This window comes from Microtus ochrogaster, chromosome 24, assembly GCF_000317375.1.
Source record: "Microtus ochrogaster isolate Prairie Vole_2 chromosome 24, MicOch1.0, whole genome shotgun sequence".
Classification (NCBI taxonomy): domain Eukaryota; kingdom Metazoa; phylum Chordata; class Mammalia; order Rodentia; family Cricetidae; genus Microtus; species Microtus ochrogaster.
This window is the reverse complement of record NC_022024.1, coordinates 4,429,391-4,446,061: the sequence shown is the minus strand read 5'-3', so window position 1 is coordinate 4,446,061 and position 16,671 is coordinate 4,429,391. Positions and strand designations below refer to the sequence as shown.

General features: G+C 45.8%; 1 protein-coding gene across 1 annotated transcript in view; it reads right to left on the bottom strand.

Moving 5' to 3' along the window:
* The window catches only part of Ppm1h (protein phosphatase, Mg2+/Mn2+ dependent 1H), a 268,610-nt gene that overhangs the window by 149,294 nt on the left and 102,645 nt on the right, over positions 1-16,671 (bottom strand). The window contains exon 2 of the mRNA XM_026784469.1: positions 7,725-7,887. Within this exon, the coding sequence (XP_026640270.1) occupies positions 7,725-7,887 (163 nt within the window). The remainder of the gene's footprint in view (positions 1-7,724; positions 7,888-16,671) is intronic.

Here is a 16,671-nt window from a genome sequence, read left to right as displayed (position 1 = left end):
GGTTCTCCCTGTGTATCCCTGACTAGCCTGAAACTTGCTTTGTAGACCAGGCTGGCGTCAAAATCACAAAGACCTAGCTGCTTTGCCTCCCAGTGCAGAGAATGTGCCACCGTGCCCAGCCTGGTATGCACGACTTCACACTAAGGTTTTAAGATACTCATAAGTATAAACTTCTTCCTTCTTTGGAAGGCAGTCTGGTGGGATCACTCTTTTTTTTTTTTTTATCTCATTCCTGGGATTAGACCCTTGGGGGCTGCCAAGCAAAAGCTCTTGGGAAGTCTATGTTGATACACAATGGTGCTCTCCATGATAAATAATTCTCTAAATCCTCAAATCACAGTAAGGAAAACCCAGTAATACTGCTTATTTCTTTGAATCTCAGTCCAGTTGACGGACAGGCTTTGGGAGTGGGTGAGAGGTCACACATTATCCTCCCCTGCTCCAAGATGCCCTCAGCATCTTTCCTAAAGACCGATCTTCAGAAGCCTCTGGTACTGTAGTGTTCTTTCCTGGCTGCCCACACTTGGTTCACAGAGAACAGAGGCACAGGAGGGTATGAAGATGCCCACCTGCACATTGCGGAGGAGGATCTCTGCCCATCTGCTTCTCTTGGGGCTTGATGGCTTGTCATATGTACACCGGACACCAGTGGCCCAGGTCTGAGACAAGTCCCACCTTCCTTAGTGATAGACAATGCTTTTCCCCTCACAACCACTTCGGCGGGCAGCCACTGCTTCCTGGCCTTTTGGCTGAGATCACATGTAAAACTTCTTCTAAAGAGAAGTTTTACTTATTTCTTAAGAAGTATATCATCAAGCTGTTAACTGACATATAAAATGAAACCTATAATACCTACCATAGAGCAAACCAACTTAATGATACTGATTCTCTAGATTTTCTTCAAACTATTAATATTTTTAACCTTTTCCACTTTTTAAAAAAGTTGTCTATTATATATGTAACATTCTGCTTCCGTGTATGCCTATAGGCCAGAAGAGGGCACCAGATCTCATTACAGATGGTTGAGAGCCACCATGTGGTTGTTGGGAATTGAACTCAGGACGTCTGGAAGACTAGTCAGTGCTCTTATCCTCCAGTCCCTTCTTTCACTTCTTAATGTAGGTCTCTTTCAAGTTTTACGATTTCTTTGGAATATGCTTCTGTAACTTCTTTTCTGTCTTTGTTTTGTTTTGTTTTGTCTTTGTTTTTCAATACAGGGTTTCTCTGTGTAGCTTTGAAGCCTGTCCTGGAACTCCCTCTGTAGACCAGGCTGGCCTCGAACTCACCGAGATCTGCCTGTCTCTGCCTCTCTAGTGCCGGGATTAGAGGCGTGCACCGCCACTGCCTGGTGTTTCTATAACTTCCGATGTCTGGCTTAACGTGTGAAGGAACCTGAGACAGATGTGTGGCTCCCTTGAAAGCGAGGCATCACTGTCAAATTTTCAGGCAAAGATGAGAAGACATTCCCCCACTGCACACCATGAGGAAGTCAAGAGAGGCGGAATCTAATGCCATGTTATTTTATCCACCCCCAAATATTTTGAATGTTCCATTTACTTACTTACTTACTTACTTACTTACTTATTTATTTATTTACTTACTTACTTACTTACTTATTTATTGAGATAGCATCTCTCTGCAGAACCCTGGCTGTCCTAGAATTAGCTCTGTAGACCAGGGTGGACTCCAACTCACAGAGTTCCATCTGTGTCTGCCTCCCTAGTGCTGGGATTAAAGGCATGCAGCACCATGCCTGCCTCAAAAGGTTGATTTATTTTAAAATAAAAGGCTTAGGTTGACTTTCTTCACTGGAAGACTACTTTATTAATGGGATCAAATAACTCCTTAAATCTTTAAAGCCCACAGTAATTATCGATAGTGAGAAAAGCATCTCACTGTGACTTACCAACCCTGCTGTCACTGAATGTAAGAGATGTCATCAAACTCAAAGTCAAAGCTTGGCTGCACACCAGACTTTACTGACAAAGTACAGCTGCAATCAATTTTCTTCTCGGACATTCTAGGTTACACAGAGTCCTTAGGTGTTCTCGAGTCTCCAAGGAAGTTGCATATGTTATATAATACGTGGGCTCTTTTGGACACAGGCTCTTCTAATTTCGCTAAGTTTACTGTGGACACAGAGGCCAGGAAAGGAAGAAGAATTAAGTCTTTGTATTGAGTAGGGCCAACAACTGCCTTTGCGGTTCTTTGGGTTACTCAGTACTCTGTTTGCATGTGAGACAATGAAGCTGTTATTCATCTTCTTGCTCCACTTTTGGCCTATATAATATGTTCATTTCCTATCCATAGCTCCTTGACCTCTGTGTGATGTACGCCATAATAACCTCTTTCTTCTCTTTCCTTCACAGTTCTCCTTCAGTGGTAGCTTTAGTGAGAATGTTCTCCTCAGGCTCATAGATCTGAATACTTGGTTTCCAGTTGTGGAACTGTTTGGGAAGGATTAGGAGGTGTGGTCTTGTTGGAGGAGGTTTGCCATGGGGGGTGGGATTTAAGGTCTCTCTGTCTCATGCTTGTGGATCAGATGTGAGTTCTCAGCTATTGCTCCAGCACCACACCTACCTGCCTGCTACCATGTTCCTTGCCATGATGATCATGGACTCACCCTTGGGAACCATGAGCCCCAAATTAGATGCTGTCTTTTATAAAAGAAAAGCAACTAAGACAGCTTTCATCTTGGATTACTTAGGACCCATCTCTATGTGTCCTCTTCCTTTTTCTCACTTTCATATTCTTTCTGGGTATACATTGACATTTCAGCTCTAGTCTGTGAACTTCTAACTTCCTGAAATCTAAACTCCCTAGGCTTGCTTGTGAGCTGACTTCCTAGAGGACATTCTCATCTGGAAGGGGACAGTCAGTGTACTCACTCTCCCATCAGTACCTCTGCTCATCCCCTTGCCTTTCCGGGGGCGCCTGTCCAGAGCACACTACCTGGAGCCTCCACCATCTTCAACTCCTCTTTACCTCAGGCAGCCACAGGGCTGGTCACTTTGGCTATTCTTTCCCAACCAGCTTGTAGGACGACTAAGCCTTGATGAGCCTGACAGCCAGCCGGCTTAGACAGTAAAGAACATGTGCAGTACCAATCCCTGAAAGCCACCCTGGGTCTGCCTGAGGGCCTTGAAAACAGCAGCCGAGTATCACAGGAGATGATGTGAACTTATAGACAGTGATCACATCACCTCAGCAGATGCCAGCAGATCCTCACTCCCGGGCAGGGTGGAAAGTCTAGAAGGCTCACCCCTTTCTAAAATAAACCGAACTTGTTATTTCAACCTGGTCCTGGTGCCTGTATCGTTGGTACTGGGCCTACTTTTCCTTCCCCCCCCAAGGAACAGCCACTGGGACCCTCAACACCAGCTCCTCTGACAGGCCCTTCCCTCTAATCTTTTCTTCACTTCTCACCTGCTGTGTATGGAGTCTCTTAGCTGTCACCCTACATCCTCTTGGCCACTACTGCCCTAATTCATCTTGTCAGGGCTAGAATCATTCGGTTAAAGTATCAGGTTATTATGACATCTGATAAATGTCATGTCCTATGTGTGCTGCTCCTGTCTGACTGTAATTGTCCTGGCAGGAGTGGAGGTATTTCTAAGGAGACACTCTGACGCTTCCTTCCAGTGATCTAATTACTGAGACAAAGTAATAAAAGGAATATGTATTTCCCCAGGAGTCACACGCTGGCAGAAGGGAAAAGCGGACACCCCATGCCAGTCAAAGGGGAAACCTGGCTCTGAGAAAAAGATTTCAAACAGTGCTACATGTTTGACCACCTCACAGGGGAAACTGAGGCCGAGACAATGATGGCTAATGATGGACAGGACCATGGTTTGCCCAGGACTGCTTAGTTATGCATACTCTTTACCCTTTGTTTAACTGAAACTTCACATCAGGATGCTGAAGATGAGCTGAAGGGAAAGGTTGTGGGGGACTAGTCACCAGACCTCTCCCAATGCAGTCACACTGAACAGGACTAGTTACCTCTTCCTTCCCAATGTGGTCACAGTGAACAGGACTAGTCAGTCACAGGACCTCTTCCTTCCCAATGTGGTCACACTGAACAGAACTAGTCAGTCACAGGACCTCTTCCTCCCCAATGTGGTCACACTGAACAGAACTAGTCACCTCTTCCTCCCCAGTGTGGTCACACTGAACAGGACTAGTTACCTCTTCCTTCCCAATGTGGTCACACTGAACAAACATGCTTTTACTTTTCCACCTTCTCCTTTGAATCGCCTTCCTGAGGATGAACGGCTGAGCCTAACTTGTTAAGGCTGCGAGGGCCCAGGCTTAGGCCCTAGCAATTCACCATCACCCTCATTTCATGGATGTTCCATTCCAAAGTGCATACGCCCTGGCTCGGGGCGCTCTTGTAACCTGTCTCGACATCCAGTGGTCCTCACCCCTCCTGATGCTATGACCGTCAATGCAGTTCTCCAGGTTGTGCTGATCCCCAGCCAAAGATTATTTTTGTTGCTACTTCATAAGTGCATTTTTTTACTGTTATTAATCATAACATAAATATCTGATCTATAGGATATCTGATATGTAACCCCTGTGAAAGGGTCACTCAGCTCTCAAAGGGGTCACGGCCCACAGATTGAGAATCATCACACCTTTCTAATACTCCTTTGCTTGCTAAACTACTTATTTTTCCCTTTTATTTTCTACTTCTTTTTATTTTCCTGAGATTGAATCCAGTTCTGAAGGCATGCTATGTGTATGACAGGCATATAATCTGTCACCAACTTCTACTCCTTCCTGTTTACTTTTCTTTCCTTATTTTTTCATTGTTGTTTGTTTTTTGAGACAGGGTTTCTCTGTCCCAGAAGTTGCTCTGTTGACCAGGTTGGCCTCAAACTCAGAGAGCCTCCTGAGTGCTGAGATTTCAGGCGTCTGCCACCATCACCCAGCCCTGTCCTGTACGCTTTTCAAGACCACAGTTCAAATGTCATTTTCTCTAGGAAGCCGTCTGTCCAACCCCCAGTGGCCAATCTGCATTGTCTGGGTTTCTTATCTTTGTAGCGCTGGCCTCGCCACACCATCTCAGTTTAGCGACTCTCTCTCCTCCAGCTCCAACAGGAGAGCTGTACTGAGCTCATCTTACCCCAGGGCTTAGCTCACTGACTCTGTGATCAACATGTCTGCAGGCTGAAGTGAGAGAGACACAGGGGACCAGGCAGAGTCTGCCCCATTTGTCTCCCACTGATGGCTATAGGTCCTAGACCATTGCTATCCTTCCTTCCAGCTTTTTTAAAATAATATTTTATTTATTTATTTATTATACAGTATTATGTCTGTGTGTATGCCTGCAGGCCAGAAGAGGGCACCAGACCCCATTACAAATGGTTGTGAGCCACCATGTGGTTGCTGGGAATTGAACTCAGGACCTTTGGAAGAGCAGGTAATGCTCTTAACCTTGGAGCCATCTCTCCAGCCCCATTTCAGCTTTTTTTTTTTTTAAAAAGCATATAGTATATTATCGTTATCTACAGTTTCCAACCGTGCTCAGCTTAGGCCTTACATTCTCACCAGCTCCCTCAAGTGCTATTATATGCAAATTGACTCTTAAGGGGTGTTTTTGAAATGGGGGGGGAACACTGACCTTTTACAATCAGTGTATCCAGCATCTAGTGACGTCTGCAGTCAGCATACAAGTCACAGACCCAAAGGCGACCTTCATGGTCCTGCCTGACTCTGCATCACACTCTCAGGACAACCCATTCTCTGCCTCTGCTTCTAGTTCATGAGGACTCAGGGCCCACTCTTCATCCAGGTCTCCGCAATGGCCCACAATGCTAACATGTTCTTCTTCCAACACGTCTTTACCCAAATCACAGCTTCCCAGCAATGTCTTCCACATCTACAGCTTCCAATTCCACCTTTTTCTCAGCAGCCTTCATTACCTGGCTCATTCTACTGTTTGTTTTGCTTTTATTTTTGGAGACATGGTTTCTCTGTATAGCCCTGGCTGTCCTGGAACTTATGCAGAACAGGCTGGCCTGAAACACAGAGAACCGCACCTGCCTCTGCCTTTCAAATGCTGGGTTTAAAGGCACATGCCACCATGCCAGGCTATGCTCTACAGTCAACTGCTTCTTTCAGCAAATGTAAATGCCTCATGGGAAAGGATTTTTGTCATTATGCCTCCTGACGAATCCCCAACATCTCATCCTTGGAACACAGCAAGTGCGCAGTGATTGATGGTATGGTTTGCAGGCTTTAGAGAACAGCCCCACCAAACAATAGCAAGACAGAATAGACAATTGAAACAATGTGTAAGGGATTCAAATATATATATTTCTAATGAATATATATATAGTGTGTGTATATATAGTGTATAGCACACAGAAATACAGTACCATGGGGCTGGAGACGTATCTTTCCGCTTTATCAGGAGGCTGGAATTCAGACTCCAGCATCCACACCACATTACTTTATATACACCTGTAACTCCAGCCCCAAGGGATGTGATGCCCCACCTATACAGTTATGGACAGTTTGAGCTGCCACGTGGTGATGGGAACTGAACCTGGGTTCTCTGCAACAGTACCTGGTGTTCTTAACCACTGGCCTGTCTCCCTATCCCTATATTAAGGATTTTTTCATCAATGACTTGCTCAAATTATTTTTCTACAGACCAGCATTAGATTTCGCAATCCCAACCATTTGGCAGTTACGAAATAAATTTATAAAGACATAAAAAAACGAAGGCTAAAGGAATAAGCGAGTACCTCAACATTAATGAGCTAGTGAGCCTTAGATGCCTGAGCCACCTTGTTGCAGAGCTCCCACAGGTACCCATTACCATTCTGTCCTCTCTAACGTGGGTTCTTTGGGAAGGGCCTCATTCTACACTTTCTTCAGCTGTGCTGAAGGACCCACAGGTCACTGTGCTTCTGACTCTAAACTGATCTCAATACTTTTACTATTCTCTGAGCCTACTATTTTCTAGGCTAAGAAGGAATCTCTAGTTCATTTAAAATTCTGTATATTTTTTATATAAAAAAATCTCCTAAAGATTCCTAAAACGAAAATAATCACATTTCGGCCGTCTCATTTAATGCGCCCTGATTTTTCCCTAAGCCACTTCTCCCCAGGCCTGACCAATCTGCTGATCCACAGGGGTAAACTCTCTCCCTTATCCTTCTCCAAGGGCTTCTGTGGATAGTGCTGAGGGGATGTCTGCTTTTCTCTCCAGACACTGAAGAGAGGGGATGTACCCTGGGGCTTGTCAGTAGGAGGGCATTTGGTCTGCCAGGCCACCCCCACAGGCTGCAAGGGCCTTCGTCCAACGGAAACAAAAATTAACTTGGAAGACTGTTAGGAACAGGCTCCAACTGGCCAAGTATAACGGGTAGGGAAAGGGAAGACAGTCAGAGTCATAGCTGGGCTCTAAGCCAAGAACTAGTTTCTTCTACTTCTTACAAGACTTTTAGTTCACTTCCTCCATAAAAAATTGACTTATTTGAAACCACCAGAGATAATATATATTGGCTCCTATAACAAACCGGGGCTAGTGTTGTTTACCTTGTTAAAAATTCAAATGCCAGCTCACCTAACCCGTGTTACCTTCAGCACGGGATGGGACCTGCCCCTGACTAGCTTTTCCTACATCCATTCTCAGTGGGACGAAGCCCTGGCATATTACAGTGGGGGCTAGGGGACGTGACAACCAAAGACAAGGCAGGGACCATGCTTACAGAGTTTTCCTTTAACTGCAATCCTTCCCCGTTGGGAAGGGACGACCTTCTCTTGGAGTTTCTGTTTGGGGTGGAAGTCATGGTCCCAATTTTCTTCTTCACAGTGAGCACCTCACAGCTGGCCTGGTCCTCATTGTGCGTGCTCTTGCCGGCATTGATAACCCTGAAGAAGAAGAAGCCAGAAAATGTAGATGAGACGGTGGTTTCTGGGAAGCTGAGTGCTCAGCCTCTACCTCAAGGCCAGCCAAGGAGACATCACAGCTGGCACCAAACTATTTGATGCAGTGGGGCCATGGTTTCCATATTTTATATCGTGAATAAACTGAGCTGCTGAGGATGGACTCGCATTAGCACCTGCTAACACACTCGCTAAGGGGGTTGTTCTAATCGCAGCTCACCCCTGCAACACATGAAGCAACCAGTACTTCAGGTTAGTCAGAAGCCTAAACTCTTTGACAATTACAACACAGACAGACAGGGTCGCTCAGGGAATTCTGTTCCATTTTCCCGAGTGAGAAAGAGCAGAGTCACTATTGATCTTATTGAAGAACACGGCTGCCATTTCGGCACATAGTAAAGTCCAAGGGAAGAGAAGTCCATTCCTCACTAGCCACCCCCACACGTCCTCACTTTGCACGCGAGCCAGTGACAGGATCAAAGGTGTACTGTCAGAGCGACCTTAGCTCCACCTTTTATCCTACAGAATGATGATTACTGCTCTTGCTCTTTGTCTCAGACAGCGAAGACCCAGCAGAAGGTTCTGCGGAGTGCAGGCCGTGCTTTGGATGAGTTTCTATGAAGTCAGAAGGATCTGAAGGTTTTAGGAAAACATGCTCCACCATTCATGTGCCTTTGCCCAAGTCCAGGTCCCGGTAGCTGCAGACTCAACTCTGTGTCAGCACCTCCATCATACTGATGGTGGTTAAACTAGATTTCCTGAAAAAGAGCTCCCCTTGATTGTGCGCGCGCGCGCGCACACACACACACACACACACACACACAAACACACACACACTCACAGCAGATTGAGATCTGAGTGTTGTATGGTCTCAGGCAGGGGATTTGAGGCAATCTTCTGCCAAATCCAGAAACTACATGGAGGGGTCTCACACATTTTCACACTTTTTAAAATATGCGATAATTAAAGAGTTCATTCCCTGGACTCTCTTTTTTGAGCTGCACTTCCCCTAGGACGTGAACCCCTGCTCTCTGCTCGCCTATAAGCCTGGCACACGCCATACTATTTATTTCTAACTGTGCAGGGCTCTCTTTCTTAAGGAACTACAGTGTTGCCTCACAAAAAGTTCGTTCCCACACATTCAAGTAATCAGAAATGGGTACCTTTATCATGACGAGCTTTTTATCTTTTTCTGAGTAGATGCGTATCATTTAATTAAAAAAATAAACCACCTTGGGCTGACTCAATGGCTCAGTGGGCAAAACTATTTGCTGGCAAGCCTGATGATCCGGCTTGAAAAGAGAAAAGAACAGAACCGTTTGTGGCTACATCCGCATGCTCTAAGACAAAGGCCAAGCCCATCACCTGCCAAGAGCTCTATCTAGTTCAGGGTTTTGTATTCATCAGAACGGCCTCCCTACTGACGTCACACACATCTTCATCTCAGCTGCTTTTGTGAGCAGAATCTTCTTTTACCCACTTTATGTATTGTAGCTTTTTGGACTTTCTATTTAAATTAAAAAAAATTTCAAGTTGAATTTTGCTTAAAACATTTAAATATCACCTTCTAGGGGCTAATAAGGAAGTGAGCATTCCTTATTACACAGCAGTATTCCTGCTGGCCTCTCTGAGATGAAGGGGCCCTTGCAGTTCATTATACCTGGTGTGGAGTGCTTGGGAGAGAGGGGGTTTCTTACCCTCTCTCTCCTCTAAGGAAGGGACATTTTTGGATGCATGCGGTGAGGTTACCAACAAAGTGATGATTAACAGTGCCACACTGACTCCCAGAGTCAGTAACTGTCTCCAGGTGCCACAGTCAAGGCCACAAAGGGATAAAGACCCCATCTTGGCTCTTTCCCTGTGCACCATGGGGACATTAGGCAGTCTGTGACAAGCCGTAAACCAGTGCTGCTCTAGTACTGAGAGCAAGGGAAGCTTCCCCTCTGCTTCTCTAACCACAGAAGAGTCTGAGTAAGACTCCAGGGAAGGAGGATGCACAGACGACTCAGACTTCCCAGCCAGGAAATGCCCATGCTTGCTCCCAGTTATCTCACTACGCAGGACCGCATCTCAGGACAGAATGGGTCCACCAGGCTCATGCTTCTGATCTAACCTTGGCGAAACAAGCCACAAGTCCCTCACAGCACCTTGTGGGCAAGGTCTTAGTTTCCATTTCCAGAACTTGGTGTAATCCCATGCTAGCGCCTAACCATGTGCTGTAGTCTTTTGTTGTAACAACAGCCATAGCACCGCGGAGCTTCAATAGCTCCCCGGAAGCCTGACTCACAGCCTCTGCTGGCTTCCAGGAGTCTATAAAAGCACATAATTACTTAAATCATGAACTCAGAAATCACTATCCCCTTAAAATGCAGCCTCCTGTCTGCGTTTATGGGTCTTAAATTCTGAAGCTGACCTGGTTTTGCCAAGAGGTCCCCAAGCCTTGCGTTATACATGAGAAACCCAGGACCCTGGATGACTAAGACCAACACGAGATCACACAGCTAAAAACAGCTGAGCTGTGAACACACCCGCGAGCCCCGAGCTCTTTCCTTGGCCGCGGCTCTCGGGCTGTGATTTTCCTATTGTGCATCTATTCCTGGTGGCACGCGCTTCAGAGGTCTGCACTGCACTGACTCACCAGAGCTGGAGAGCTGAGAACGAGCAATTACCAGTGACCTTACCCTGCCATTTCATGTTGAATCTGTTAGTGAATAACCCGGCGAAATGCTAAGACGTCAGAAATGTCAGTCTGGTGGGAAGACTGTAATACCGTCCTGGTGAGACATTTCAGCACTGCCCGACTGATAAAGGACTGACCAAAAAAAAAAAAAAAAAGCCTTTTCTTTCTTTAAGAGATTAAAACACAAACAACCCCCCTTGTGTGTGTGTGTGTGTGTGTGTGTGTGTTTTGTTAAACGTACCAGGTGCATGAAGAGGCCAGAAGAGGGCATTAGATCCCATGGAACCAGGCTATGACACACCATGTGTGCCAGGAATCAAACCTGGGTCCTCTCGAAGGGCAACAAGTACTCGGTAAGGGTTGAGTCATCTCTCTTGCTCCCCTCCTCACTGGCATCATTGGAAATTGATTCCAGGGTCACATGTTCTCACTGAACTCCACTTCCAGCCCCCCTCCCCCCATCTTCTGGTTCCCAGTGTGTCACCGTCAATATTTCTCTCACGTTCTGTAGAAAGATTTGATTCTCTTCCATTTACTTTGATCCTAAAAAGTTCAATGTCTACCAACTTAAATACCATATTTTCTTCTTCAAAAGCAAATGTGTTACCTGTCTGTCACACGAAAAGGGAACTAGATTCCTATACGTCAGCCTTCCTAAAGCTGCAACCCTTTAATACAGTTCCTCGTGTGGTGCTGACCCCCAACCATAAAATTATTTCATTGCTACTTCATAACTGTAACTTTGCTACTGTTATGAACCGTCGTGTAAATGTGTGATACACAGAATACTTGACCCCTCTAAGGGGTTGTGACCCACAGGTTGCGACCCGATGCAAGTCTAACAGTAAATGGAGAAAAATCTCAGTTTCCTAAGCTGGAATGCAGCCGCTTCTGTTCACTGAAAGCATACAAATATATGGACAATTAACCTGCCCTTGTCTTCTGCTCCTAAATGAAGTCTCACTCTCTTGAGGCCTACACAATATGCCTATTTTGAAGATTTGCAGATAGGCTGTAGACTATCATATTCCCGGTGAAGCTGTCTTCCAAAGTCTTCCAAAGAAGGCCAACATTTTCTCTGAAACCAACCTGGCTGCAATAAATTGTGGTTGCTATGAGCGTGGGCTCTCTGCTGAGAACAGGGCACAGAGCAGGTACTATTGGATGAACATAGGAGCCAGAGAGAAACCACCTCTCCTGCTCACTTCCTGGGGAGGAGAATGGCGTTTCTGTTGAGGTCTGTCCGTGTGCCAGAGAGCTGTCAGCGCTTTGCAGGGAGTAATCAACTCTTTGTATCTTCGCGCCAGCTCTGTGAGGTGACTGCTGTCCCCCGCTCTGAGTCAACATGCGGCAGAGGACAGAGCGTGTGGCGTGGCCGCTCATACCGCACACCTCACCTGCACCTCATGAATTACGTTCTGAGTGGCCAAGGCATGTGCCGGACAAGAGGATTTTATTTACCTGATGAACTCTGATAAGTTTTAAGTTAGAATTCAAATTCAGAAAGGGAGGGGAAAAAAGAGGATGAAGGAGAATTTCCATTTGTTCAATACAGAAAACGTACAACCATTCCCCCAACACTTGAAAGAACAACGTAAGAGCTGCGGAGTTTGATTCTGTTTTTAAAGGCAGTATAAAGGCCGGGTGCTTTAAACTAAAGATGTGGCCTGGAGTGAGAGCATGGTGGGAATTATGTCAGCTAGGGAAGAGGGATTTGTGCAGGACACTAGGTGCAGTGAGATACCCCTGCCGATTCATTATAACTGAGAGGCGGACTAAAACTGCTGTCCGGGGGAAATGAATCATTTATGAGAGATTAAATATAGCTGCCTATTACGAACATTCTCTTCTCTGGGTAACCTCGCTGTCCATGTTCTGTCGGGCTCTCTGAAGTGGGGACTGACCACCCGGAAAGGCCACAGCAGGAAGACAACTTAATCCTTAATTCTGAGCTCCCAGGGAGATGATAAACTCTGGTCCCTGAGTTCCTGGGAAGTCTCGCTTTGACCAGACACCTGACAGGTCCTTTGATAACAGACCTTAGCAAGAATGAAGATGGTCAGTGGGAGGGACTCCCATCAGGACTGGCAGTATCCCCTGGACAGCCACTCGAGAGCAGGGGAGGGAACAGAAGCTCAGTCCATCACTTCAGGTAACAGTAGCTACATGCCGCCAGAAGGAAGCAGGGCAGTAAGAAAGAGAGCTCCTGGATGACAGACGGGCTTCTGCACTTAGGAGGTTAAGTACCAGTTTGGGAGGAGGCAGTGTGGCAAAGGCAGCCACACAAGCCACACACACGTTTTGGTAGAACCTTCTTCAGTGACCCACACTGTATTTTTCAGCCTCAGACTCTGGCTGTGGTTATGAGTGGCTGTGAACAATCATGGGTCTCAAAGCCAACGTCCACCCTATGGATGGGCTAGTATTACACACACACACACACACACACACACACACACACACACACACACACCACGCACACACACACAGTGGAATTCTTAAAAAGCTTGTAGTCTATATTTCAAGTTTGAGATATTTACATTAAAATATTCCAGTTTCTCTTGAAAATCAATGCATCTGCCTGCATACGTTCACAGTATGTAACACCAGTTAGCCACCCCTGAGAGAAGGTTGTCCCCAAGAGATTGGACAAGTCCTTGATAGTTTATTACAGACCTTTGCTAGTTAAATTGACAGCCTGGCCCCCAAGGGTATTCGAACTGTAACCCTGATATCACAGCTGTGGCTATAGGAAAATGATTAGACATGAACACCCTGTGATTGAGATAATTGCAAGTATTTACTGCAGGGCTAGGGTGGTAGCTTAGCTGAGAAAGTGTTTGCCTTGTAGGTATAAGAACAGGAATTTTAGCTCTTAAACCCATACTCAAAAAGAAGGTATAGCCAGGCGTGGTGGCGCACACCTTTAATCCCAGGAGAGGCAGGTGGATCTCTGTGAGTGTGAGGTCAGCCAGAGTAGCCTACTTGGCAAACTGAGGGCCAGTGAGAGGTTTTGTCTCTAAAAGTCAGGTGATGGTACCTGATAATGACACCTAAGGTTGTCCTCTGGTCTCCCCACCCATGTGTAGACACAGATCTGAGTGCAGTGATGCATAATCCAAGCACTCTGGAAGCCACACCGGACTGTAAATTGTAAACCAGCCTGGGAATGTAGGGAGGTCCTCTCAGTGAGGAGGAAGAAAACCAAACTGGGATGGATTAGTACATAGCATCGGCTGCCAGAGAGCCACAGTTGTCTATGGTATCACATCTGTAGCAAAACTTCACAAGCCAAAGAAACAGAAATTCATTTCTCACTGCTCTGGAGGGAGGAAAGACAGGAGATAACATACCCTGGGTCTATCGAGGACTGTCTTCCTGGCTCATAGTGACAATATTCTTGCTATATTACATGGCAGAAGGGACAGATGATATCTGTTTTATTAGACTATTAATTCCGCTCACAGGAGCTCTGTCTTCAGCCCAGGAAGGCCCCACTTCCAACAGTGTCGCATTGGGGATAGGTTCCAACACATGATTGGAGACACACACACACACACACATACACACACACACACACACACTCACACACAGCCTATCAAAGCTTTTTTTCAGACTGACTCTAGAGCTGAGGCATCCATCATTAAAGTTCCAAGGACACAGAGGAGAATAAATGATAACAGAGCTGTGGAAAGGGTCACCGGTGGGGTGGCTTATGAATTCAGCCTTAATGAAAGAAGAAGGACCCAGCACTGAGAGAAAAGCTCACGAAAGCGTCCCAAGCACAGGAGCAGTCTGAGACAATGGAGCATGAGATGCAGTTTCTAACAGGTAGCCTGGGCAGGAGCTAACCGTAGGCTGTAACTATAGGCTTGGTGAGGAAGATTATCTCAGAACTAAAACATGCAATTCTCCAGGGACTTTACCCCACAGAGTCCCCTGGGAGGAAATGAGGATTGCTTAAACAAAGGCTTGTTACGCTAACAGTGGTTCTAGAAAGCATTCTAGAAGCCTCATGTTAGATGAGGGAGGATGGCAACAGAGGGGAAAGCACCGGGGAAGGTCTCTACGTACGAGTGATACAGAGGTCATGAGCACTGGCTCTGGGTAGAGGAAGAGGAGGTGTTCAGAGGTGGCATGTGAAGTCCTGGACAGTCTGGCAGACATGGACCCTTGGACGGGAGGGGAACAAGAGCATGAATCCTAGGTTCCAAGACGGCAAAATAGGCAGACAGGTGTTCCAGTTTGCTTTTTGTTTATTTCAGCTTACATTTCCCCGTGACAGTTCACCACCAACTGAGGCCAGCACAGGAACCACGGCGGGAGGCTGTTTGGTGGCTTGCTCTCAGGTTTGTCATCAGCCTCTGTTCTTATACAGTCAGGCTCAACCTAGGGATGGTAACACTCTATGTGGGCTGACCCTCCTACATCACTTAGCAATAAAAAAAAAATGCCACCCTAGACAAGTTCATAGACCAATCTATAGTCTGAGCAGGGAACTGTTCAGCTGAGAGGCCCTCTTTCCTGGCGTCTACTTGACAGCCGACATCAGCCAACCTAACAGAGCACTGAGATGAGGAAAGGAGGGAGGAAGGTGAGTGAAATGAGGTTTAGGGGTGCAAAGTTTTGCAAGATGAGATAATGAAAGTAGCTTTGGGTCAACAGATAAAAAGTTCTAAGATAGTAGAAATACCAAGGGCAGTATTAGCCAAGTTCAGCTTAACTGGGGCTGGGTCAGTGCTATTGCCTGTGGGCCAATGTGGATCAGTTTTAGTGTGGTTTACAAGCCAAGAATGGGTTTGCTTATTTATTTATTTTATAGTCTGAAGAGAAAGAAAAATCAGTATATGCTCAAAGCAGATGAAATTCAAATTTCATGTGCATAAGTAACATTTCATGGGAACACATCCACACTGTTTACTGACCCATTGTCTGTGGCAATCTTTTGCATTATGGTAGGCAACTTGTAAGAACAGACACTAACTTCCCAACAGATCCAAGTAATTTATTACGGGGACTTTTCACAGAAAGTGTGCGCCCACTCCTGAACTTAGGTCATAGTCTCTGTTTTCTCTGAAATTGTCGTTTGTGGACCAGAAACAGTTGAACACCACTAATGTCACAGACTTGGACCAAAATGCAGGTGACGAGAAGGTGGGTGCTGTGGGGTTGGGCACCCAGGGCGTTGGCACACACCCCGATATCACTGGTAACACGAGGGGGAGGGACTTTGCTACAACGATTTTGAAGAGACTTTTGGTTTCTATTATGTTCATCCATATAATTAAATAACTAAGACTAAAAAACCCACACTGAAAATCAGAAGACACATTGATGTGTGCAGACCTCGCGCAGACTCAGACTGGAATTTCCTCACCTTGGTTGTTCAGACGTAAATTTTAACTTAGCAAAAATAAATATTACAAAGTTGCCTTAGGTGTTTCTTCTCAGTTATCCTCATGGCAAGGTAGTAATATTATCAGTGTCTTAGCTTCTGTATTTAAAGGGGGAAGTTCATGCTTGGTCAAGTGCTAGAGCAACTCAGAGATGGAGGCGACACAGGGCCTATCCTAAAAGATCTGAGGTTTCTGAGTCAAAACACAAGCGATATCCCTTTTGAAGATTAAGTACAGTGTTACTCATAGACAGTTGTTCTCTTCCACTGGGAATTTAAAAAATAAGGTAATATAGTATGTTTTTTTTTTTAAGAAAGATCTCCCTTTGTGAGAGAAACGGCTTTTAGAAACAGATTGAACTTTGAAACTAAAATATGAAACCAAAAGATAAAGACACTGTAATCTCAACAGACATCCAGTCATACACTCTACTCTAGTTTGCTTCTCCGCTGCAGGAATAAAACACAGACCCAAAGCCACCTGGGAGGGGAGGGTTTGTTTCCACTTATACTTTACAGCAGTATCTAAGGACATGCATGCAGTAACTCAAGGCAAAAACCTGGGGACAGGAGCTGACGCAGAGACCCTGAAGAACACTGACTTCTGCTGCCTCTTTTACACAGCCCAGGCCCACCTGCCTAGGGAAGGCGCCACCCACAGTGAGCTAGCTGGTGGGCTGGGACCTCCTATATC